This window comes from Carassius carassius, chromosome 40 (genome assembly GCF_963082965.1).
Source record: "Carassius carassius chromosome 40, fCarCar2.1, whole genome shotgun sequence".
NCBI classification, from domain to species: Eukaryota; Metazoa; Chordata; class Actinopteri; order Cypriniformes; family Cyprinidae; genus Carassius; species Carassius carassius.
Window position 1 is genome coordinate 24,575,270 of NC_081794.1, and position 27,452 is coordinate 24,602,721.

General features: G+C 36.8%; 1 protein-coding gene across 1 annotated transcript; it reads left to right on the plus strand.

The window, feature by feature from the left end:
• The first annotated feature begins 8,145 nt into the window (after positions 1-8,145).
• LOC132122461 (cholesterol transporter ABCA5-like) lies at positions 8,146-27,130 on the plus strand. Its single transcript, XM_059532746.1, has 38 exons — positions 8,146-8,286; positions 11,083-11,272; positions 11,574-11,741; positions 12,086-12,183; positions 12,632-12,858; positions 12,942-13,083; positions 13,711-13,887; positions 14,539-14,686; positions 15,210-15,378; positions 15,705-15,763; positions 16,059-16,169; positions 16,300-16,475; positions 17,526-17,645; positions 17,734-17,872; positions 17,957-18,047; positions 18,175-18,314; positions 19,694-19,813; positions 19,975-20,176; positions 20,339-20,505; positions 20,597-20,724; positions 20,939-21,076; positions 21,158-21,271; positions 21,815-21,985; positions 22,297-22,410; positions 22,607-22,744; positions 22,841-22,909; positions 22,993-23,084; positions 24,472-24,595; positions 24,684-24,801; positions 24,885-24,976; positions 25,068-25,243; positions 25,477-25,552; positions 25,637-25,731; positions 25,827-25,946; positions 26,045-26,197; positions 26,368-26,447; positions 26,525-26,580; positions 26,842-27,130. The coding sequence occupies exons 1-38, from the start codon at positions 8,182-8,184 to the stop codon at positions 26,980-26,982; spliced, it is 4,944 nt and encodes a 1,647-aa protein (XP_059388729.1). The 5' UTR covers positions 8,146-8,181; the 3' UTR covers positions 26,983-27,130.
• The last annotated feature ends 322 nt before the right edge of the window (positions 27,131-27,452 follow it).

Sequence of the window (27,452 nt, forward strand, 5' to 3'; positions counted from 1 at the left end):
CTACCTGTTTTTTTTTTTCTTAAATGCTCCTAGCTTTTCTCCGAAGACATGCGACTTACAATGTCTTCTTTTATTTTTTGGTGGCAAAAATGGATTGTAATGAATTCAATGGCCTTGGATTGTGTAGAAACTTCTCACAAAGACATGCAAACACACTCCTTTAAAGCTGAGCCAATGGGACAGGGGATGAAACCTGCCTCAGATGCCTTCCGATTGATTATGTATATCAGGCCTTAAAGTGACAACTGAAATACATTAAGCAGTTCCCACAAACATATTTAAATCAGCAGAACTGAAACGGTGATGCTTGTTTATGCGACTGAGGAATCAAATATTGCCCCTCTCATTCCCCAGGGAGCTATATATATTTTGCAGCTTCTCTGGCTGTGAAAGTATTGCTCCCTCAGGTCTTGCACAAATGAATGTACTGTCACATTGCTAATAATTCATATGTCTGGCTTCTGTGACCGATTCATTTACTGATGTCATTTTGTGTTTACTGGTAATAATCAAAGTAAATTTGCCTCACTGTCACGCAGGTTTCAGCGTAGCTGTTTTCTCCAAAATCCTTTTGGGTTTGTGTTAGTTCTTAGTACCAGACAAGATGGCATACTGTATTTAACGTAGTTCGTACCCTCAGTGGAATGTTTTTAATCAAAAAATGAAAAAAAGTCTGCCTTTTCTTTGAAAAGACTATTTTTGTTTTGTTTTTCAGAATTATACATGCATACGCTTTTTTTCTACTCTTAATTTTATACCTTTTTTGTAACCAAATAAATTTGATTGACAAAGTGATTGCAGTAATGTATGCACTGTACATATCACCTTCAGAAATATATACATTTTTGTCGAGGTCAGTTCTAAGGACATCATGTTATGGACAAAAAGTCTTCTCTGTCTTGCAAAATAATACTGAGTTCTAGAAGTCAAAATTTTACTTTATTTCTAGAAGACAACAAAGCCGCGATGCCTGCAGAACATCCGAGTCTTTCTCTGTCCAGACTACCATCTTTGCTCATTTTTGTTGTTGGTCACGGTCCAGAAAGCATACAGACCATTCTTACATCATATATCATTCACAGTACTTTCCACATTATTTTTCAGAACACTTGCTTTCATTGCAGAAAACCACCTGCTAGTCTGTTTTTCACAAGACAACTTCACTTATCTACCACTTTCCAGGTGACCAAGGTTGCAGAGGATTACACATCATAGGATTTTAATAAGTTTATACACACATTATTTATCTCCCTTCTCCAGTATTTCTATCTGTGTATTCTTTGTTCATAAGCTCAGTCAGTTTGGCCTTGATGCCTTCAAATACACCCAGCCCACATGCGAGGCAAACTAACCTTCGCACGTTTTCTATATGATTAATTATTTAATCAGTCATAGTATACAAATGTTTCCCTTTTAGGAACCCACAGGTGGGGTCGGAGGTGTGTTGATGACGTCAATTACAAACCACACAACCAATCAGCGAAGTCCTACAAATTCTGAGGGCTCGTGATTAGTGTGAATACACCGACGAATCACGACTCTCGTAACTTGCAGCGCTGCGTTGATTGGTTGAATGACTGGTCGGTCCAGCTGCTGATGGCAGAGGCGCGAGTACGTTAGTGTTGACAAGAGGTGTGTTCGACATCGGCTGCGGCTGGATGCAACCGATCGGCGAGAGTAGCCGCGTGCAGGTGGGGAGGAGCTGCAAATGGAGATATGAAGCCGGACACGTTGTGGCTCCCGTAGTTTGCTGCAATTACGTCAGTCATGGCAGATCACGTGGCGTTTGCTTACTTGATCGCGTTTAAGATGTGTGTATAAGTGGTTTTGGAAGGGTGTCTTCCAAGACAAGATAACATATTGGATATAAACTTTAGCAGTATGACATGGGTGTTTCTGCTAATACAAAATGATAAAAGTAACCTAAAAAAAATTCCCTGGTGGGTATGTGTTTTTTAGAAGATTTACAGTACCCTCCTGCTGAGCTCTTTTTAACATTTTAAACATAACACCACTGATTTTCATATACAGAAAAGCACAATTCTGTTGGATTTATATTGTGATTTAGACCAACTATTTGAAATTGAACAGAATGTTGTCAAGTTGTTAAGTTGAAGTTACAGCAGGTTGTTAGCAGTTTGCTAACCACATGCAGGTGAAGTATAAACACAGCTAAATAAACTAGAGAATATGAAGAAACCAAACAAATGGAGGAACATAATGTATTAATTCTCAAATTCTGTGAAATCAATATCTTAATTATAGATTTGTACACACATCTGCACTTTGTTGTTTCTGATGAGAGAATTCGCCTCTGAAGGCCTCTGATTGGCCACTGCATTCAAGAGCTCAACAGAATCTTGTGTGATTGGTTATAATGCGCAGCGCTGTAAAAACGCATCTATCTCTGGCACAGCGCCAGCAAGCGATCACAGATCTGAATTTAGCAGCTGATGATATGACTTGCTGAACGTACTCGCACCGGTGTGATTGTATTAAAATTAATAAAATCTATTTTTTGCCTTTTGGAAGCTGCATTCAACTTGACTCCCAGCAAACAGGGGACGTCCCCCGGACGTTCCGAACGTCCGCTTAGGTCCGCAGTACGTCCGAGTTCCGCTTTTGACGTTCGCTGGCGGACGTTCGGAGGACATTCGTCTGAGACAGTTTGTGAACGTCCCTGTTTCGTCCCTCATCTGCCATTTCCATTCCAACACTTGAAAAATTCAGTCCTTTATCTTTTATCATCAGTCCTGACCAGTGTTGGGCAGTAGTTACATGTAACTAAATTACGTTTTTTAATTGCAAAATAAATGTAGCTGCTATCTGTTAATGTAATGTAAACTGTAATTAAATTACAGTTAATTATGATATTGTTAATGATTACAAAGGGAGTTACATTTGAATATTTTCACACATATACATATTTACAATATGAGACACCAATGTTTCTGGAGTTGAAGACACAGAATATGACACATGCTTATTCCATAACTGTTTTATTTCCTATTTTGGTTTATTTAAATAATTATTTATTTATTTATTTTATTTTATTTTTAGATTAACTGACTTTTTTCCAAGGCATTGTTAGATGCCAATGTTTCCTGTCATAGCTATGCAAAGATTTGATTTCAAAAACAGTATCATAGCTATTAAACCATATTTTATGATTTTAAATCTGTATTTAACCTAAAAAATATTGCAAAGTAAAAACAGCTGCTAAAGTCCTATTTTGAGGTGGTTGTACTTTACAATTAAATTATAGTCTTAATTCAGTTGAAGAAGGATTCTGAAATCTGAGAGTAATCAGTGTTGAGTACCACTGTATCATTAACCCTGCCTGCTTTAAAGGAATCAAAATAATCAAAATTTGAAAACAATAGAAATTTAGAAAAGTAATCAAAAAGTAATCAAATGTTATCAGTTACATTACTTAAAGTTACTTGAAACAGTGACACTACATATTACATTTTAAATAAGGTAATTTGTAATCTGTAACCTATAACATTTCCAAAGTAACCTTCCCAACACTGGACCTGACACCTCGCAACTCAGTAATAATAACAGATTGCAAAAAAAAAAAAAATGTTTTGATTTGCTGATTGATATTATTATTTTTTTTTTACTATATAGATTTGAAACATTGTAAAATAAAGTTAATGTTAAATTAATAATTTTCATTTCTGGAAAAAGAAAGTAACTTTTGTAATGAAAAATGTCATTAAATCAGGAGTCTGTTTTCAGCATTTAAACATCAAAATCATGATGCCTTTCAATAATATAATTGAACATAGCTACAATTAGGTTAATGCATGAATGAAGAAAATATGTTTGCATCCCAGGAGCTCTACTAGAATGTTATAGAGTGAATGCCGAGGAAAACATGAAGAAAAGAAAGTGAAAAATAACACAGGTAAGACAAATAAATAAATTATTTTAATTTACGTATTAAACTTTATTTGTGCTATATAAATAAACTTGTATTGTATAAACTGTTGGTAAGCCGACAAGAAAAGTTATTTAGGAAATAAATTATACTAGTTATTGCATTTAAGACTGCTATACTACATAGCTCTAATAAAAAAGTAATATAGCCACACTGGAGATAGGATCCAAGCAGCTGTCGATCAAATGAGCACATGACCGAATGACGTAACTTTAGGGCACGCGGCATGTATCCATGGCAACGCTTAGCCGCTAATGACAGTTATCGGTCATCAGGTGATTTCCTCAGATACGGCCTTGAGTTTTCGCTTTTGTTTAGTCAAAAAATGTATTTATTATTTTATATTATTAGACATTATAGCTACCTTAACTACTGTTCATCTCCTAATGCTTACATTTGATGAAGTTTACCTTTTTAAACCTTTGCTGAAGTTGTCCCACGCGGCTGCTGAGGTTTGGCTATGTGAACACTGTCTAAGCTAAAACTAGCTTGTAAAGCTGAAATGATTAAACGTATATAATACTGGCAGATATTAATTATTTAATTTCCATATGGTAAAAATACACACTGAGACGCCTAACGTTATATGCGGCAAAAAGGCATATGTCCGCTAAATTTCGGACCGCTTGGTCTAAATCCAAACTGTCAACAGTCTTTACAAATCGTTTGTCAATGGATAAACGACAGTCCTAGACATATAAAGTCATAACACTACTGAATGTGTTCATTTTGTTGTTTTAGGTTAGAAGACAATGGGAAAAAATGCCATCGATTAACCACAGCTGACAACCAGAGACACTCGGACACACCATCCACCAAAACACACACACACACGAAAATAGCCCTGCAGCTTTACGATTGTTCAATTTAAATAAGGGTGGGTGACGTGACATGGCAGTTTTGCTGTCTTCAGTGTAAAACATGTATGAATACAAAATATATTTGCCAAAAACCTTCTCAATATTGTGCAGAACATTATGCTTTATGTGAACATATTCAACATTAAAACAGTTCATAACTAATTTTTTCAGAATTTTCAACCAAACATAAAAATCACATGGTGTGACTGTCCGGCACTTGTTTCTCAAAGTGAGAACTTGAATAAAACTAAAAAAAAAATAAATGCAAAAATTCTCAAAAAAATACAGAAAAATAATACAGATGTCTATTTGTGAGCCTACTCTTTTCAAAGTCCAAGCATAATGTTTTGAGTCAGTTCTAATCAAAAAGATTTTGTCACACAAATCAAAGTCATATGGTGTGACACTATTTTGGGATATTTGAACGGGCAACTGTTTTGACACCCTTGGGAAGGAGAGGACCTTCTTCAGCAATGTTGTACAGAACTAGCAGTGTATTGCTACTGTTCAACCTGAGGTGAGTCATCATTTTTATTTTTACAATAAATCAGATCTTGTTGGCACTCTGACAAAAGTCCCACTTCCAGATGTCTTTTGGTGTGACACATTTTTTTTTTATAAAAATGCAAAAGAAATGTTATTATTTTGTAAATCTATGCTGCTTTGTTATAGCTAGCACGTTGTTAGTATGCTAATGTGTAGCTACAAGACTCAAGGTTGTGCTAAGTGCAGAAAACATCATATGGTGTGACACTTCATCATATGGTGTGACATGTCTGCCTGTCACGCCATATGATTTGATTGTCACACCATATGATATGAATTGTAATTCCCTGCATATATAACAATAAATAACAAAGTCCAATGTATGTTTTGTCCTTTTAAACATTTATTTGGGTCAATCATCACATAAAAGCTGTAATTATCCACCATCGATTGTGTTTTGTTTAGTTTAGTTTTATTCGGTGATACAGATTTCTTGTATCAGACCCCTTCACAGAAACCTTAGAATGCTGTTTAAGTCTAAACAATGTTGTCTTCATCTCAAACCATACATTTCCTTTTCTTTTGTCAATTTGAGGCAGATAATGATGACAAGTGCAGAGAGGACAAAGAGATACAGGGAGAGAGTGAATTCAAATCCACTCAGCTACGCTGTATGTTCACGGTTCATATGATATAAAAAAAATGGTTGTTTTACTTATATTAATACATATTGCAGACCAGTTTTGAATTGAAATGAAATTTGATACACAAACATATGTTCATATGGTTCATACAATATAAAAAAAATGTTTGTGGTTGGAGCCTAGATGAACTGATTTATTTGTGGATCCACTCAGCTACGCTGTATGTTCACGGTTCATATGATATTAAAAAAATGGTTGTTTTACTTATATTAATACACATTGCAGACCAGTTTTGAATTGAAATGAAATTTGATACACAAACATATGTTCATATGGTTGATACAATATTAAAAAAAAAATTGTTTTATTGTTAAATATCAAATAAATCAATAAAATTTGAATATTGCCTTGCAGCATTGAAGAGTGGTAAAATATTTCCTGCCATATGAGTGATCAGTACTCACCAATAAGTAGGATAATACATGGTTTGCATTGACACATGGCGACATTATCATATGGTGTGACACTATATCTTTTGGTGTGACATTCCAAATTGTGAAAATAACATACCTTTATTAATGATAAAACCTGAAAATGTTCATGGAATACATAGAAAATAGTATCAGCAAGAGTCACAAATATTTTTATAATTTTCTAACAAGGTTTGTCACAAATTTAATTAATTTTCACAAAGCTATAATGGATCACAGTTTAGTTATGATAAATGACTTTGATAAAGTGAGTAACTTAAGAAAGGTTTAATCCATTTTCAGTTTATATACAATTATTTTCATGTCACACCATATGACGATTGTAAGCACTAATACAACAAATTGTCACATAAATTCTGATTCCAATTGAAAATTTTGAAACAACATATGTTTCTATAAAGATGAGAGTTAGTAGAACAAGTCAACCATTTTTATGCCTGTTATTTGAAATTTTTGAAAAAACACTTTTTTATAGTACATATGTCACTGACCCATAAACGTATTTGCTTCATACAGCGTGTCTGTTGTCTTTGATTAGCTTAAAAGTAAAAATGACATTTAGAAAATCCCCTAAACGTCCCGAATGTCCGCTGCACGTCCTGTGAACTCCACTCGACGTCAAGCGGACCCTACACGATGACGTCCGGGGGACGTTCGCAGAGGCCATTAAGGGGACGTCCTGTGGACCTTTTTTTGTTAGCTGGGAGTGGAGTGCCGCTTCACTTCATCCCCTCTCTGTTTTTACATAATGTTATGATCCCATATACTCACATCTGATTGGCCGCAATGCGATTTCTGACCAATCAAAACAAAGTTCTGCCTTGAGGTAACCAGCCAAAGGAAAAAAAGCCACATCTTTTGCGCATGACCGATCACTAGACAACACCGCCCTGGATCTCTTCCCTGTTTATCTATTTCCCAAAGGATTTTTATTTGGAAAGAATAAAGCGAATTTGGAGGAAAGGAAAGACATGTATTAATGTATTTGATACGTAAGTGCACTTCCTTGTTTAAGCTTGACGTAAAACTGTTAGCCACTTAGCGTTAACTGTCAGTGTTTACACACCGAGAGCAGCAAACAAAACGTATTATTACAGCGGTAGTTTTCTCGTTTTGTTCTACTATTTGTACTCTATTTTAAAGAAAAAAGAAGAGGCGAAAGCCAAGCCCTGCCGTTATTGATCTGCACCGCGCGCAACATGTCGGGTGCACGCGACCTCCTGAACGCGCAATAACATTCTGCATAAAATTTCGTAATGTGTTTTACAGGTAACGCTAGTTAGAAGCACACACTGTCACTCTTTACAAGCTGCTTTCTCGTATTCTTATCTGCGTTGCCTTCGTACTCCCCTTTCCCTTCACTCTGCTTTAGGTGTTAACAATTGTCTCTGGAGTTGAGGACGACGTTTAGTCGTGAATGATATAAAGTTTAATAGCTGCATGTGAAATAGCATAAGTTGTTTTGTTTGTGGGGGTAAAACTGTTTAACTTTAAACTAAAAAAAAAACAAAAACTCCAGATGTAAACTAAGTTATGGGGAAAAATATTTATATATAAATTCGCAATTGTCTTTAATTATTTTATGTATTTATTAATCAGTGACATCTTATCTTCTTATCAACTTATCTTAGCTTTGCCGAATAGTATGAACGATGATTTGTGAAGAAACATACTTTTGGCATGACATAAAATGGCCAAATGTTGCTTTGCAGCTCTCTGATCCATGTGCCTGTCAGCTGAAGCGTGCTGGAAGAATGCAGCCTATAACCAGAAGAGATGCTGGAGTCTGGCATCAAACGAGGAGCCTGCTCTACAAAAACCTGCTGATCAAATGGAGGACCAAACAACAGAGTCTCCAGGTGCCTTTCATCTGACACTCATATGCTTTCTTCTCCGCTCCAAATCTGTTGCACTATTAAAGCTTTTGCACGTTTTTTGCCATGGTTTTGAGCTCTCTCTGAAGTTTGTACAGTCTTCACCAGAAAAGACTAAAAAGTCAATTTCAACCCAGAGTTTTGGTGTGTCCTAAAAAGTGTTAATTTGTATTTCCACCAATAAAGGTCTTAAATCATAACAGAAAGTCTTAAATGTATAAAGTCATGGCAGTAAATTTTGAAGGCATCTTCCTTGTTTTCCAATACGAAAATATCTAAACATCCTTAAGTCAAGTTGCAATTACTTGAGATGTAAAATGAAGATATGAAGTCTTATTTTCTTGAAAATGTTAAGAACAAATTGCTTGAAAAAACTGAGTTTATTTATTTATTATTATTTTATTTTATTTTATCAGAATTATTGCACATAAGCACAAATCAAAAGAATGCCAACTTGTGTGGTTTGCTCGCAGATGTAGAATGGCAGATATCACAGGCAGTTATGCTTAATAGAGAGAAGCAGAAATCATAATTACAAATAAAATACAATTTATCATACAGCACTGTTGTTTCTTAATATTTATTTACTTCAATCCACTCTGTTGACTCTTTTAGTGCCCAGCAGGATGTTTATTGTCTGCTTTAAATCAGAAAGAGAAAAGAAAAGAATAATTTCCCTTTTTTCTTTTGTTCATGTTGTCATTTATTTTTTATGTAAGGTAACTTTTTAAATGCATTTTAATGACTCTCTGCCTGCTGTTAATTGATGGGTGTTCCATTAGTTCATCTCAGCACCTACCATCAACACTTAAGTATTTTTAAACTGACTTTGTAAAGGGAAAATTATGATCCATTATGGAAAGTGGTTGAAAATGGAACAAAATGAATTGTCGGAAATAGTCAAGTGGTTTTTTTTTTTCTTTTCCTGGGGGGTGGAGATGATGAAGCAAGTTGCATTGTTCAGAGTTCTTGGTTATAGTGGGCTTCATGTAGGTCCGACTTAATTCAGTCAGTAACTTTACAGTGATTTATTGTACCACTATGCAGCGAAACCTTGATCAGACATTGGATACCCTACTGTTCAAAAGATCAAAAAGTCTGTTGTGCTTACCAAGTCTATGTTTATTTAATCAAAAATATGGTGAAACGGTAAAATTGTCAAATAATGTCACAATTTAAAGTTTTTTTATTTATTTTATAAAAAAATTTTTGTATACAATTTATTATATTTTAAAATGAAAATATTCCTGTGATGCAAAGCTGAAATTTAATCAGCCATTACTCCAGTGTTCAATGTCACGATTGTTCAGAAATCAATCACTGTAATTTAATAATTTACTGCTCCATAAATATTTCAGATTTCTTTTTTCATTTGCTGGTTAGTGCTGGTTAAGGTTGTGTGTGTGTGTGTGTGGAAACTATGATGCTTATTTTATTTGTTATTTTCAGAATTCTTTGAAGAATACAAAAGTTCAAAAGAAGAGGATTTATTTAAAATAGAAAATATGAGACGATATACAGTACAGACCAAAAGTTTGGACACACCTTCTCATTCAAAGAGTTTTCTTTATTTTCATGACTATGAAAATTGTAGAGTCACACTGAAGGCATCAAGGGCTATTTGACCAAGAAGGAGAGTGACGGGGTGCTGCGCCAGATGACCTGGCCTCCACAGTCACCGGACCTGAACCCAATCGAGATGGTTTAGGGGTGAGCTGGACCGCAGACAGAAGGCAAAAGGGCCAACAAGTGCTAAGCATCTCTCGGGGAACTCCTTCAAGACTGTTGGAAGACCATTTCAGGTGACTACCTCTTGAAGCTCATCAAGAGAATGCCAAGAGTGTGCAAAGCAGTAATCAAAGCAAAAGGTGGCTACTTTGAAGAACCTAGAATATGACATATTTTCAGTTGTTTCACACTTTTTTGTTATGTATATAATTCCATATATAATTCCACATGTGCTAATTCATAGTTTTGATGCCTTCAGTGTGAATCTACAATTTTCATAGTCATGAAAATAAAGAAAATTCTTTGAATGAGAAGGTGTGTCCAAACTTTTGGTCTGTACTGTATATATATATATATATATATATATATATATATATATATATATATATATATATATTAGTCTTTTTTTTTTTTTATTAAATAAATGCATCCTTGCTGAAAAAAATCTAAAAAAAAACACATTTGAACGGTAGTGTAAACTTGAAAAACCATAAAACTTTTAACATTTTTAATAATACAGTGTTAGTTTCATGGGAGGGAATAGCCTATTTGACCAATAAGAATCCAGTATTGGAATTATGTAAATCATTAAATCAATGACTTTCTTCAATGTGGTCTTAAAATGAATTCCCCAGAACTTTTTGAAGCAAAGATTGTAGTGCACATCCTCCAGGCACATTAAAAGCTGAACTCATTTCATGTTCTAGCAAATAAAATGGGATTGAAAAACCCTTACTGGCACTGTGTTTATGGCCCCCCTAAGGCAGCAAATCAAGCATTTGATAACATGACCGTATGAATATATATATATATATATATATATATATATATATATATTCTATATATATATTCTATATATATATATATACAGTATATATATATATAAACCTCTATTACTCCAGCTACAAAATATATCTTTACAGTATTTTGTAAGTATTTTTATATTATTGAAATTTTGGAAGATTATTATTATAATTACAATTTTTTTAGGACAGTATATTTTACACAACATTTCTTGATCAAATGTAATTGTTGCTCTTTTTTTCTTTGCAGGAGTTTATCTTGCCATTGCTGTTCCTGGGCTTCCTCATCCTCCTTAGCACCCTCAACCCTCATGTCTCATACGGCAGTATCAGCACCAAGGAGCTGGAGAATGAACGGAACCTGTCAATCAAAGGTCTCGGCTACACCCCCATCAACAATATAACCAATCACATCATGGAAGAGGTGGCACGGGAACTGTGTACGTCAGATTTATTGTTTTATTCTTTTTAAAAAGTTTACATTTTTACAAATTTTACTTTTTATTTTGATAAAATCACACTAGAACATTAAACCGATCTGTAATTATTTTTTGCATAATTCAAATTTTTCTGTTTCTAATTTAAAGCAAACAGCTAAGTAGTTTTGCATTGGGTATTCTTTTATGTTACTGAACGCTTTGCTAATTAATGGTTTGGTAGCATTGACTCTGATGGTTTTTAAAGAGTACTTCCTGTGTGTGTGTGTTTCTTTTCATTTGTTTGTGGGTGTTGAATCCTCAGTCATGAATGAGCGATTAGAGATGTTCTCCACTGAGGAACAATTGGAGAATGCCAGTCTCGCTGATCCAGTTGGCTTTGTAGGAGTGGTCTTCTTGGATTCGATGGAGTACCTTCTGCGATTCCCGTTTGACACACTCCCTCTGCCTAGCGACCACAGCGAATCCATAAGTGAGAAAATAAATACCCGTCATACCAGCTCCTTAAATTACAGATAAAATGGTACAAAAAAAAATTATTTGCATTAAAAGGAGGTCCTCAATTAACCAATGAAGAAGCTAAATCAGGTGCCACAGCTGCTGTGGCTTTATGACTTTAGCGAATCCATAAGTGAGAATCACTCAGTGCTGAAGTCATAAAGCCACAGCAGCTGTGGCACCTGATTTAGCTTCTTCATTGGTTAATTGAGGACCTCCTTTTAATGCAAATGACTTTTTTTTTTTTACCATTTTATCTGTAATGTAAGGAGCTGGTATGAGGGGTGTTTATTTTCTTCTTTTTTTTTTTATCCATAGCAAGCTGTTACACAGACTATGTCAACTGCCGTACCACCAACTACTGGTACTCTGGATTCATACGGCTGCAGTCTCTCATTGATGCTGCCATTATACAGGTTTGAAACGGCATGGATGAATAATTTATTGGTATTGAAGCATTGTAGCTATTAAAATTGAGTGCATCTGCCTGCGGAAGCCTGGGATGAACATATATTAACTGTTAAAAGCTAAACCTTTTTAAAAGACACCATAACTAGTCTTCACATGATCCTTTAGAAATCATTCTGATATGCTAATTTCCTGCTGAAGAAAGATTTTTTATTATTGCTTTCGAAAAAATTATCAATGTTGAAAACAGTTGTGATGCTCAGTATTTTTGTGGAAACCATTATTAAGTTTTTTTTCAGGATTCTTTAATGAAGAGAGAGTTCAAAAGTTCAGAACATTTATTTGAAATGGAAATATTTTGTAGTATCAGATTTTTACAGTGTTTTTATGGTAATAGAAAGTTGCTGAGTGGCATGATTTATTTGCTCCCATAATTACGTCTTCATTCTTTTTCAGATGAAAACCAAACGTCCCGTGTGGAATGAACTAAAAGTGCGTGCAGTGATGATGGGACATCCGGGTACAGTGGAGGTCCAGAAGTGGCATTATGCCCTGATCTCCATATATCTAGTGCTGGCATTTACACCCTTTGTCTCTTTCCTCATTTTCAATGTGGTGGCTGAAAAAGAGCAGCGGCTGAAAGACACAATGGGTATGATGGGATTGTATGACTCTGCCTTTTGGTAAGTGTTTCCACTGCAGGACATTATAATTCATAGCATCATAATTCAAAAATGTCTGTAAACTTTTCTTCCGATTTCTTTAGGCTTTCATGGGGCCTCCTTTATGCTGCATTAGTGACGACCATGTCTATTCTCATGGCTGTAATAGCAACCTGTACACCCCTGTTCTCCAACAGCAACTTCTTTGTCATCTTCCTCCTCATTTTCCTCTATGGAATATCTTCTGTAAGTCCTAGCAACCCTCCAATCACATCCTGAACAAAAGCAACTCAAAGCTTTAGAGTGCGCAAAGCCATTTAAATGGCCGTCACTCATTTGGCCTCAGGTCTCGATTTCTGGCTACACTGAGAGTAGTCATATGAGTCACAGGCTAATCTGGGATCATATTGAATGTGTTATTAGTTTTCATTTTCATTTTCCGAGGCTAAATTGCTTTCTGCTGCATTGGTTTTCTTTTGGCTCAGTGGGGTATGACAGTACTGGTACAATATCTGACAGAATTTCTTCAAGAAAGCATTAGCCATAAAGTTTTGTCAGCATTAAAGTGTATTTTCTTCAAGAAATGAAACCACATTTGCGAGTTATTTCCATAATGTGACGTTTCTAAATGGAACAGGATATACAACGTGAACAAAATACTGGACAGGTTTTGGTTTTATACATTGGGAATTGATTGTATTGTGAAAAGTGGTGTCAAATGTGACATTAAGAATTAAAAATGTAAGGGTCTGTTGTTTTTTAACATGAAATTAAATGAATTTTTAACATGAAATAAAATGAATTGAACACCGTAAGATCAGTGTGTTACATTTTTGTTTGCTGAACTCAAACCTTTCTTCAAAAATCCCACAGATTTGCTTCTCCTTCATGTTGACCCCTTTGTTTAAGAAGCCCACGTTTGCAAGTACAGTGGGCTCCATGCTGACTCTGGTGCTTGCATGTCTATCTCTGATGAGAGATTTCCCCCAGTCAACCGCGTGGCTACTCTGCCTTCTGTCTCCAAGCGCCTTCTCTATCGGCATCACCCAGGTAACACACTTCTCCACAAACAGACTCCATGGTGTCCATGGTTTAATGACAGTCACCTTGGTTGTGGGACCATTAGCCAAGAAATGCATATGAGAATAGTGATGATTTGAATAACAAATCAGTAGTACTTTAGCCTAGAAAGTTTTTACACAGAGTAGTTTATGTACACTTTTGTTGGGGTGTTCTTTTTTTTTTTTTAAGGTAATATTTTTATTTAGCAAGGATGCATTAAAATGATCATAAGTGACAGTAACAATGTTGTTTATAATATTACAAAAGATTTCCATTTCAAACATGTGCTGTTGTTTAGAACTATTTTATTTATCAAATTATTTTGAAAAAAGAAAATGCATCACAGTTTACATAACATAAAATACTAAGCAGCACAATTGATTTCAGCATAGATCATCAGAAATGTTTCTTGGTCACCAAATCAGTGTATCAGAATAATTTCTGAAGAATCATGTGGCACTGAAAGTTCAAATGTAAAAGAATTAACAAAATGAAAAAACTTCACAATCTTTTTTAATCAGAAATTCAGTAAAAATTTAAAAGTATACTACCATCCAAAAGTTTGGGGTCATTTAGTTAGTTAGTTATGTTTAACAATAAAGAAGTCCAAAATGGCACTGGCACTGTTTGTTTGTGTAGGCGGTGTATCTGGAATCTCAGGGGGACGGCGCAGTGTTTTCCTGTCTGGGGAATGGTCCTCACGCCCTCTATGTTCCTATGGTCATGCTGTTGTTGGACTGCATTCTCTATCTGCTTTTAGCCATTTACCTGGACCAAGTGCTACCAGGTGACAACTAGAGCCAAAGCATTTTGCATAACCAGTTTAGAACCACAGAACTTCTCTTTGTGTTTTAGTGCAGATCCAGTTCTTAACTATGTTTATATTCAGGTGCCATATACAGATTCATACCAATGCTAATTAATTTGATCAGCCTGGAAACTAGACTGTGTTTGTTCACTGTCCATTTAATGTGAATTCAGAATAATTTTGATGCTTGAGATATACCTTTTTTTTTTTTAAAGTAGACCACAAAATGTTCCTTTTCTTAAGAGGAAGATTGCACAAGCACACTTTTCTAGCTTAAGACTTCAAAAGTTTAAGTTATACTGGAAATGCAACAGTTTGTTCTCTTTAAAGGTTTAAAAGCATTTAAAGATGCCATAAAAATCATTTTGTGGCTGCTCTAAAGAATACACACACAAATAGTTATTACTTATTAGTTATTACAAATTTATTACTTAGTTATTATTTAACTGGGATGGAGGCGTTTTGTGACCTTCTCACATAAATGTCCCATTTCTTCCTTCAGGCGAGTTTGGCACAAGGCGCTCAGTGCTGTACTTCCTACAGCCATCCTATTGGTCAAAGCGCTATGTGGAGGTGAGCTCTGTGTATGAGGGCGAGGTCAACGGACCCCCAGTGAATGATGAATCGGTGGAGGCGGTTTCTCCTGAGTTTAGAGGCAAAGAGGTTATCAGGTGCAGACTTGAAACACAAAGCGAACAGTGGTCCACAATTTGTCTGTCTGGTCTGTCTTCCTCCCTTCCTTCCTTCCTTCCTTCCTTCCTTCCTTCCTTCCTTCCTTCCTTCCTTTATTATCTTTATTTTATTTTTTTGTATCTCCATATTCAGACCAGTAAAGTGATTTAGAGAGCAGTTTAGAAAAGGAAGCAATGTTTTTAGACCTGATGTATGTTTAAATCCTTCAAAGCCTGGATAGATTTGGGCTTGAAGTGAGCTGGCATCCAGCCTGAGCAACCCATTTAATAACCATTTGTGTGTTTATTTTTTCTACTCTTGTTAGGATCTGCAATATTCTTAAAATCTACAGAGCGAAAGACACCAAAGTGGAGGCTTTGAGAGGTGAGACTTCCCACCTGTGTCCAAATTTTGACACTTTCTTGTTTGCGATACACAAATGATGTATGCATCCTCTTGCTCAGCATTTATTGATTTGAGGACTTCATTACTTTTTGTATACTGTAAATAAAATGTTTAAAGTAATCACAAAATGGTATTTGCAACACTTTTTACCTCCATAGTACTAAACAGTCTCATAGTGCACATGATCTTGGCCTTAAAAATGAAGTGTATGACCAGACTTCTGGCTCTTAAGTGTACGTGAATGTTTTGTCTTCTGTACATTTGTGATCTATAGGTTTGACTTTGGACATCTATGAGGGTCAGATCACTGCCCTGCTGGGTCACAGTGGAGCAGGAAAATCCACCCTCATGAACATCCTGTGTGGCATTTTTCCCCCTACAGAAGGTCAGACGTGTGATGCATAAGTAAAATATTGTGAACACATTTAACTCATACTGGATCTCTAACCTTTGCCAAAACTGAAGTTGTACTGTAGCTATACTCACGATTCTATTATTCTGTGTTTTACGCATAGGCACGGCAACCATCTATGGCTCTCCTGTGGCAGAGATAGCAATGAGGACTGAGATGAAACAGCTGGTTGGTATATGCCCCCAGTTGAACATCATCTTTGATTTGCTCACTGTAGAGGAACACCTGAGAATCTTTGCTTCCATCAAAGGGATCCTGCCCTCTGATATTGATGGTGAGGTAGGAACTCCCAGTGGATCTAGAGACCACATCTTCTGACCACATGTTGACTCATCGTGTGGGAAATTCAAAAACAGTTTCCCATACAATGCATCAAAAAAGCTGATATGACATCAGCTATACACTGCGTTTATTTATATTAATTATGCAGTGCAACAGTGACCTCACACTTAAGTGGTCTTGGCTCTAAAATGATTTTTTGCTTAATTCCTTTTATCCATAGATACACTACCAATGAAATGGTTAGTTTTTTTTTGTTTTGATGTTTGTGAAATGAGTCTCTTATGCTTACCAATGCTGCATTTATTTGATAAAAAAAATACAGTAAAAAAAAAAAGCTGTTTTCTATTTTAATATATTTTAAAATATAATTGATGGTAACGCTGAATTTTCACTTCAGTGTGACATGATCATTAAAAAAATAATTATATATATATATACCGTTATTCCTCAAATAACAACCGTCAGTCAAATAAACGCCGGGCCTCTTATAGTGGCCGGGGGCGTGGTCAACACGGACAAATAAAGGCCGGGGGAAAATCTATGCGGCAGAACGTACACGCCCACTGCCAGAGCGTTTCTCGTTCTCAAGTCAAGAACCGGTTGCATCGGTTTTCAGATCACCAGTACACTGAACTGAGAACCGTTTCTGTCAGACGCGTCCGATTCGAGAACTGAGGAGCTTATGATACTGCACATGCGTGATTCAGCGTGAAGCAGACTGACACACAGAGCGTCTGAACCGAACTGATTCTTTTGGTGATTGATTCTGAACTGATTCTGTGCTAATGTTATGATTTCTGTCCACTGGAACGTTATCGCTTTTAATTTAAAACAATTACTTATCAAACAGATGGAATTAGAACTAAAGGCCTGCCTCAAATAAAAGCCTGTTACCTTCTGCAGTTCAGGTAAACAAAGGCCTCGGCTTTTATTTGAGGAATTACGGTATACTCTGCACTATATATATATATATATGACATCCAGCTAGTTCATGCTTTTTTGTTAGAATTTCTATTCCAAAATATCTCTCATATATAAATATCTAAGGTGAGAAAAGTTCTAAAGGATCTGGATTTAGAAAAGATTATGGACGCCAAGGCGAAAAACCTGAGTGGAGGCCAGAAAAGGAAGCTCTCTTTGGGCATAGCGATTCTTGGAGACCCAAAGGTAAATGTCTGATGGCTTATACCTTTGACTTCTTGATTCGTTTGCTTATTTATCCCCCTCCCTTGATGTCCTTTTGCTTATGAATCAGATCCTTCTTCTGGATGAGCCTACGGCTGGTATGGACCCAGTGTCTCGACAGCAGGTCTGGTCCTTACTGAAGAGCCGTAGAGCAGGCAGAGTTATTGTATTCAGCACTCATTACATGGACGAGGCAGATAAACTTGCAGGTGCTTGGATCATATTTCACTTTCCTTCCATTTCGTCATTTATGCCTCAATCTCACACACTTCTGTGCATTTTCTGTCACACAGATCGTAAAGCTGTCTTCTCTCAAGGACAGCTGAAATGTGTTGGTTCCTCTTTGTACCTGAAGAACAAGTGTGGGGTTGGCTACCAACTTAGGTAAGTCTTAATATAAGTGGCAAAAATTAAATATTTATGACATTTTATGTGTATGTATGTATTTTTTTGTCTTCCTGTCACCAATTGCTGCTGCTACATTAACACCGTCATTCTAAACCTCTTCTAGGATGTCTGTAACTGAAGGCTGTGAAGTGGAGAACATCACATCACTGGTCAAGCAGCATGTTCCCAAGGCTCAGCTGTCAAGGCAGCAAGAGGCTGAGCTTACATTCACATTGTCTTCCGAGAGCATGGATGCTTTCCCAGGTCTCGCTTCTGTTTGCCATTGCCGCTTCTCATGTCACCATCTGCTATGTGCCTCACTGCCATATGCCCCGAGTAGCAACAGATTGCTTCATACTTTCCCCAGGATTGTGGTGTTGTATTTTTATTTACCATATTTTTCGGACTATAAGTCGCACCTGAGTATAAGTCGCATCAGTCCAAAAATACATCATGATGAGGAAAAAAAACATATATAAGTCGCATTTATTTAGAACCAAGAGAAAACATTACCGTATACAGCCGCAAGAGGGCGCTTTATGCTGCTCAGAGGTAGACTCATAGACAGTAAAAGAAATAGACACAGGGACCCCATTGGAACTCAATTGAGATAAGTGAAGCCCATTTTTGGCATTTTTTAGCACTTCCGTTTCTGACGCGCAGACTCAAACTAAGCTTGATGACGTCAGCAACCTGTCTGACAGATGTAAATCTTCTAGTAGCTGTGCGTGCAAACTGCCATCGTTAATCTTGCAGAGACGGCGAGCTTGAGCGGGGAGTTCTTTGGCGTGAGTGAGCAGGAGTAAGTATTCTGATTAATTATTTTGTATAGTATTTTAAAATGTAACGCCAGGGCTTGTATCTATGGGCTTCTCTCTTGACGTCTCCCCGATTACCTGCGATCTTCTCCTCCTGTCTGTACGGTAATTTCTCTACTGTGCAACAGAGAGTCGAGTGGTTATGACGCAATCGTTAGCCTATTTTTACAAAAACTGTTTCTACGGGGCCATACTGTAACATAGAAGGTAATGGAGCCCTTTATACATTGTCGTGTATCTTTAGAAATAAATAATGGACAAATGGAGTCTTTAAACGCCTCAGATGTAAAGATATTCGCTGTCAAAGTGACGCCAAAATGAATGGGAGTCAATGGGATGCTAACGCAAGTGAAGTTCTGCTACAAGATGGCGGCACGCGGCCGACTTCAACTTCCGGGCGACTTCCTTCCCGCCTGGGTAGACTACAGGAGCACTGAGAAGCATAGAGTGCCCTCTGGCGGCTGTAGACGGTAATGTTTTCTCTTGGTTCATGTCAAATTAATTTTGACAAATAAGTCGCTCCTGACTATAAGTTGCAGGACCACCCAAACTATGAAAAAAAAGTGGGACTTATAGTCCGGAAAATACGGTATGTAGATTTATTGTCAGTAGCCTTTTTATATGAAGTCTATGATACTGGTTACTTCATATCATGTATGACTTGCATATAGGTTTGTATTGATATGAGGGTTAGTAAATGTTGAGAAGTGCAAAGAAGTACTTTTGGTGTGTGTGGTTGGTTTTCTTGTTTCTTGCCATCCTAAAATATGAACAATTTCTATGGTTACTAAACTCTTCTTGCCTCTCACTCATGTTGCATTCCAGGGCTGTTCACGGAGCTGGACTGTCGACCTGACCTGGGAATCATTAACTACGGTGTCTCCATGACAACATTAGAGGATGTCTTCTTGCGCTTGGAGGCAGAGGCAGAAGTGGATCAGTCTGGTAAGATAACCACCGATCTAAACCGTTTCAAAGCATCTCTGTTCAGATGAAACACTTGACATGAACTACATAAAACGAATCAGTATTACAATGAACCAACATAGTGAAGTGATCAAGAGGTATAATGCCTACTCTATTTGTGTGGGTTCTTTTATTGCTAGATTACAGTGTGTTTAACCAAGAAAAGGTGGAAGACGAGGGAGACGCGTCCTCTGTGGATGACACAGAGCAGCAGCTGCTGATGTTTTCAGACAGCAGACAGGATGCAGTAACTGGTCGAGCCCTTTGGAGGCAGCAGTTTAGCACCATGGCCCGGTTGCACATGCTTAACCTGCAGAGAGAGAGACAATCTATCATATACTAGTGAGCACATGCTAGCAAGTACTACTTGATCATGTTTGCCTTTCAATAAAAAACCCATCGAGGCAATAGATGCATGATCCATATAATCATTTGAATTATCCATATGATTAATGTGTTATACAAAGCTGCAAGTCATACTTTTGTCTCCTTTCTTTTACTCAGTTTGACACTGTTCCTAGCGTTCTTATCTGTAATGCTTATGGTATCCTTGGTCTGGAGAGACTTTCATAGTCCTTCTCCTAAAAGACTGTTTTCACCTATATACCTGCTGCACCGCAATGAGACTCCTCGCAAATACACCACCAGCCTGCTTGTGCAAAACTCCACCGGTCTGTGACAGTACTTGTGTGTATTATACTGACAATTGTTGGCAATTCACATTAGCCAGTTTGGTTAATTGGCATCTGTATTCTGTGGTAGACTCTGACCTGTCTGGGTTCATCCACGATCTGGAGTCTCAGGATATTAAAGTGGAAATGATGAAAGAACTGGACTACATGTCTGCTGCACCTGTCAGCGCTGCCATCAACGTGACAGGATCCAGTGAGGTGAGAAGGAGAATTGCATGTTTTCATACCAAGTGGTTAACCTCTCTACGCTTTTACACTCCATAGTTTGAATTCTAGGAATATTTTTCTCAAGAGTGGATTGCTCTGAAATGATTGTTTCTACGTTGAAAATTAATTACTTAAAAAATACTGGCTGTTCTTAAAGATATTTATTTAACCCCTTCTGTCCTTTCTTCTTGCTTCTCAATACCAGAATTGTACCTACATTTTAGCATTTAACAGTACTACTATTCACTCTTTGCCTATGGCTGTCAATGTGCTCAGTAACGCCCTCCTGAGTGGCTTTAATGGCACTGGACACATTAAAACATGGACTAAACCCTTCTACAATGTAAGTGTGGTGCATTGATTAGAACACTGCTATTGTTGTTTCTTGTGGGCGTCTACAGCTATATTCTGTCTGCATTTTTAGCAAATCCCAGGTAAGGTGTCCTATTCACTGGTTCACATTGAGACTGTGATTCTTGGGACGCTGGCCGCTGGGATGCCAGCCTATTTTGCAATGGACCACACAAGAGACAAAGAGGTATATATGTGGATTGTTACTTCATATAATGATAGTTTAAATTAAATATTTTTATCATTATTATTATTTTTTTAACTTATTTTAACTTCATTATTTTTATTAGGCAAGTATGCATTAAATTGATCAAAACTGACAAATGTGTTTTACATTGCAAAGCATTCTTTTTTTTTTATAAATGCAGTTCTATTGAACTTTTCTGATCAGCAAATCCTCATATTAGAATGATTTCTGAAGGTTCATGTGAAACTGAAGACTGTTAATGATGCTGAAAGTTCAGCATTGCAACACAGGAATAAATGGTTTTCTATTTTAATATGATTTTTTTAAATGCAGTTATTTGTAATAATATTTCATGCTACTTCATTTTCGATCAAATAAATGTAGACTTGATAGAGACTTTTCGAATACATTTAAACATCATAGGGGTCGCCTTAAATTGATTTCATCAGAATGTCTACAACAATATGTCAGTGTTGCTTTAAGAATGTTTTCACATTGAATGCAACCTCTCTATCTTCGCTGTTTTATTGTTTTTTTTATCAGTTGAAGTGTTGCTCGATCCTGAGGAGCTCTGGTCTTGTTCCTTCAGCGTACTGGTGCGGTCAGGCAGCTATTGATGTCCCTTTCTATTATCTTATCTTAATCTGTATGACCAGCACCCTGTTTGCCTTCCATTCTACAAACCTGCTAACCTTATATAATACCTTGTGTGTGGTAAGAAAACGCTTCACCCAGCTTCCACTAGACTTAATGAAAATAGAAGTTATTTAAGCATAAAGAGCAGAGCAGATGTTAGCATTAGCATATGACAGGGTGGCGAACTCCGGTCCTGGAGAGCCACAGTCCTGCATACTTCTACTCCAACCCTAATAAGCTTCCTAGAACCCCTTCAGGCCTTGATTAGCTTATTCAGGTGTGTTTGATTAGGGTTGAAGCAGAACTCTGCAGGGCTGCGGCTCTCCAGGGCCGATGTTCGCCACCCCTGGCATATCACAACTCAGCTACTATCTTTACTTCAATTTTAGGCTCTGTGTCTGATTGGCTTCGCTCCAGCCATGGTTCTCTTCACATACTGCATATCCTTCATGTTCGTCAAGTTCCAGAGCAATAGGGACGACTTCTCAGGGGTCTCCATAATGGTGAGTCTTCAAGAAACTTTCCCACAACCTTCAAATAATCTTAATAATAACAATAAACCTGTTCCTGTGGAAAAACCTGGAAACATAATTTTCAATTTATTTTACGTTGTGAATTATTTTATATTTTAAATTATCTTTCAAACACACATGTGTCTGTAGGAATTAATTAAAGGTATTTTTTTCTTTTCTTCCGTAGTTGTGTGTGGTTTCTGCGGTCGTAGTCCAGATAGCTCTTGTGAATAAGAAATATGTTGTGGCTCATCTCCTACACAGTGCACTGTGTTTCTTCAGTCCACTCTACCCTCTCATGGGTTGCCTTAACTGCATTACCATGGTAATACTTTACTTACAGCACTCATATTCGATGTCTGAGGTTATAAATGAAATATCCCTATTGTTATTGAACCTAATACAAGTCTTTTTATTCTAGGCCACCTTCCTTCAGTCTCCTTATGATGATGATTTCCTGGGGAAGAATCTCTTCATCTCTGTTGTGTCTGTGAGTTGCTTTAAATATAATTTTATCGTCTCTAAGTGTGTTGTAATGTCTTTTACACTGAATCTTTGTTGTGTCGTCCATAGCCATATATCCAGTGTATTCTGCTGCTCTTCACACTTAGATGGCTTGAGATCAGATATGGAGGGAAGACTATGAATAATGATCAGCTCTGCAGGTCTGTCTTCATAAAACTAAATACCCAACTAAATTTTTGCATAAAGCCTCTGATCAGGAATTAAATGACACAACTTGGATAAAGAATTGAAGTGAATTGGGTACAACAGTCAAATTCTTTTATTTATTATCTTTTATGCATAATATTTATTATCGCCATATTTATACAATGGGGAATATTAAATACTATTTCAAACTAGTTTCATAATTACTATAGATGATAGTTTCTAATGACTCTCCCCCCCTAAATAAAAAAAAAAAAAATATATATATATATATTAGTGCTGTCAACGTTAACGCATGCGATTAATTTTTGTCTGGTTTAACGTGTCAAAATATTTAACGCAATTAACGCAGCATCCGTATTTTCTGCCATCCGTTGGCTAGCTTTACATTATATGATCACGCTCTTATTCATTTAAATGCTTTTAAACATTTCAAGCACGGCAAGACAAAAGAGAATGCGCTGTCTGTGAATGCCCTTATGTGACACATACACACGTACACACACACACACACACACACACACACACACACACAATGCATAGACAGGGCGCCAGAATCCAGTTCTCTTAAGCGCTTGAACTAACAATAAACATCCCAAAGTGCCAGTTTTGTCGATTATCCTCATAAGAGCAATCTTAAATGATTTATATAAAGTCTAAAATGAACAAAAAGAGTTGTGAGAGAATGAGGCGAGATCCATAGACAGTATATAAACGGTGAGATCCGCGTGTCTGTCTGCTCTTAAAGGGACAGCAGCCAATAAAGCTTCCTGTCAGTAAAGTTAAAGAACAAAGGGAACAGAGAAAATGACACGCTGCTCTTGACTAAATAACTTTTGTAGCTTTAATAAGGATTAACTATTTAATTTATAGTTTATGCAGTGCAGACTGCATATAACTTTGATAACTTTATTAAATTTCTGTATATTTCCTAACTGTTAAGACAGGAAGGGCAGGAGTAAACATGACATTTATTATGGGTTTATGTTAGCATTGTTTTAAGTTTACTTAAATTAAAAACTGTTATATTTTTGAAGCCTAATAATAAATCAGTAGCTGTATTAATATCAGTAATACTGGCCTTCATTCATAAAAAGATGTCATTTAAACAAGTATTTAAATTTAATTGTGAAATTATTACATTAAAAAATATATTAAAAACGTACAAAAACATTTCTTTTTTTATTGCGATTAATTGCGATTAATCACAGAAAAAATGTGTGATTAATCTAGTTAAAGTTTTTAATCGATTGACAGCACTAATATATATATATATATATATATATATTGGTTTGGGCCAGCAGGTTTTTTATTTAATTATATATATGTGTATGTTTTTTTTAAAATCAGTAAATAAGCAAGTATATTCTCTTTGTTCTCCAGGATTTCCTCCCGAGCGAAGAGCAAAGGTCAGCGAAACCCAGAGGAGAACGTGAGTGAGGATGAGGATGTTCAGGTGGAGAAAGCTCGAGTGAAGGAGGCGTTGACTTGTCAGAGCTGTGAGGAGGTAGAGCTCCACTTTTCAGTAGTCTTAAGAGACTCAAATCACTTTTGTCTGATAACTCATTAAAAATGGAAAAATCTAACTTTTACAGAAACCGTTGGTAGTAGTGAGTAACCTCAGCAAACAGTACAAATGCAAGAGGGAGAGATTTTTGCTCAGCAAAAGAAGGAAAGTGGCCACTAAGAACGTCTCATTTTGTGTTCGCAAAGGTAGAGTCTGCCTCTGATTTGATGCACTGTCAGTAATGATTTTAAAGAGAGCAAGCAGTTCATGAACAATGGCCTGTTCTCAGGTGAGGTTTTGGGTCTGCTGGGACCAAATGGAGCAGGAAAGAGCACTATCATCCACATGCTGTCTGGAGTCACTGAACCCACTGCTGGACAGGTTTGTGTTCAGTGTTCTCTTATGAGTTCTTTTGATCATATGAACATATGTCTTCAGTGTGTTATGACTAAAGTTTGATATTTATTTTTAGATTCTAACGGGAGATTATGAAACAGACTTCCAAACAGTGGGAAACCCCTTGGAACATGTGGGGTACTGTCCTCAGGTAAACCCTCTGTGGCCTAGAATCACTCTACAGGAGCACCTGGAGATCTATGCTGCTATAAAGGGGCTACAGCAGCATGATATCTCAAATATCATTAAGCGGTACCATATATTAAAAAAAAAAAACTTTTACATTTAAAATACTATTCAAAGGTTTGGGGTCAGTAAGATTTTTTTTTCTCTTTCACCAAGGCTCCATTTGTTTGAGAAAAAAATACCACAGCTTCTTTATTATTATTTATTATTTTATTAAATGTTTTCAATGTGACTCTTTATCTACCACATCATACAGTGAGACCACCACAGTTCAAGGCTTAAGTATTGTGTCTTCACAGTGTTGTCGATGCTCTAGAGCTGAAGGATCATCTTTACAAACAGGCTAAAAACTTGTCTGCTGGGCTGAAGAGGAAGGCAAGTTAAAAAATAGAATTCAATATCATGAAAAACCAGACTTTGTATTTTAGGCTTATTTTTTTAAAATCTTTTTCATACTAGTTGTGCTTTGCACTAAGCATGCTGGGAAATCCTCAGATAGTTCTGTTGGATGAACCATCTACAGGAATGGATCCCAAATCGAAACAACGCATGTGGTAAAATTAACTACACTGATGTTAATTGATATAATCGAACCGTGTACATATAAAACAGGTGCAAAAGTGAACGTTTCTGTTGTTCACTCCAATAGGAGGGCGATCCGAGCTGCCTTTAAGAACAAACGGCGAGGAGCCATATTTACCACCCACTACATGGATGAAGCCGAGGCTGTGTGTGACCGTGTGGCCATCATGGTTTCTGGTCAGCTGAGGTGAGGCTTTAGTATGGATAAAAACCTCAGTTAAAAATAACATGGATTAACATGAACATGAAGAGAATTTCTGAGCAAGCAGGTGTTGCCTCCTGCAGGTGTATTGGCTCTATTCAGCACCTGAAGGGGAAATTTGGGAGAGGCTACAGCCTCGAGATTAATCTCAGGGAGGAGCTCTCAGGTCTCCAGGAGGTAGCGCTGTTGCACGAAGAGATACTGAAGATATTTCCCCACGCTGCTCGTCAGGACAGGTAATGAGTGTCTGTATTCGTTTAGAAACTAAATGGGAGAATAAAAGATGTCAGATTAAACCATGATTTGAAGCCATAAACTGCAAGTGTCTGGCATAAAAATAAAATGTAAAACTCCTGGGAGTTAGAAATGTACATTTTGTATGTGTGTGTGTCTTGGATCTTTGCAGTTTTGCCACTCTGATGGTGTACAAAATTCCAATGGAAGATGTGAAGTCGCTAGCCAAGTCCTTTGCCCAATTAGAAAGTGGTAAGAAATGGACACGTAACAACTACAGTTTTTGTGAAAGATAACATTTTTTTAACATTCTCCTAATTTCTTCACAGCTAAACAGAACTTTAACTTTGAAGAGTACAATTTCTCCCAGTCGACGCTTGAACAAGTATGTTACAATGTATTAAAAAAAAGCCTGCAAACAATTATGTATTTATTTAAATTATATAAAATATAATATTCTAATATTATAATGCAAGTATAATATTATAAGTAAGTTAATAACTTCTGCAGCTTTTAGTCTCAAATAAAATTAATCTGGTTTCACATTAGAAAACAAAGCAATGAAACTGATGTTAATTAGGATTTTTGCGGCACTTATCTGTCATGGCTAATTAAATTTAATTAAAAGCATATACCTGTTCTGCAGGTTTTCATGGAGTTCGCTAAAGAGCAAGAGAATGCAGAAGAGGAGGTCGGAACGCTTAGTACAACTTTTCAATGGCAGAGACTGAGACAGGACGGGCCTTTATCCATCAATCACACAGACAGCATAGTACACCAGCTATGAGCCAATCCTGTTAAACCGTCCCTGAAGCGTTGTGCCATACTTTACCCTCTTTCTCTTTCTCTTTCTCTTTCTCTATCGCTCTGCATGTACCATCCTTTGCCTTAAAGAGCCTTAAACTGATGGGACTCACAGGACAATAGACTGTGGAGACTCCGGAAATCCGGATTTTCCGACCTGAAAATGATGCTCTCGTAAATCAAGCAAAAAAAAAAAGTGCGGGGGGTCAGGGTGTAGGCGGTTGCGATGGGTCGGGTATTGGTAAACATAATGATCGCTCACCGCTGTCAACGTTTTTTGTGCCTTTGAATCATGTCGTCATGTCACTCCGCAAGTAGTCCAATAATTTGTCACGATTGAAGTTCAAAGTGTACGCGCACCGTTCTGAATGCACACACACACCCAACCATCTACTCATGTGAACAGCTTCAGTTGACTGACGAAGACCGTGAACACGGGTGATTCATGTAAGC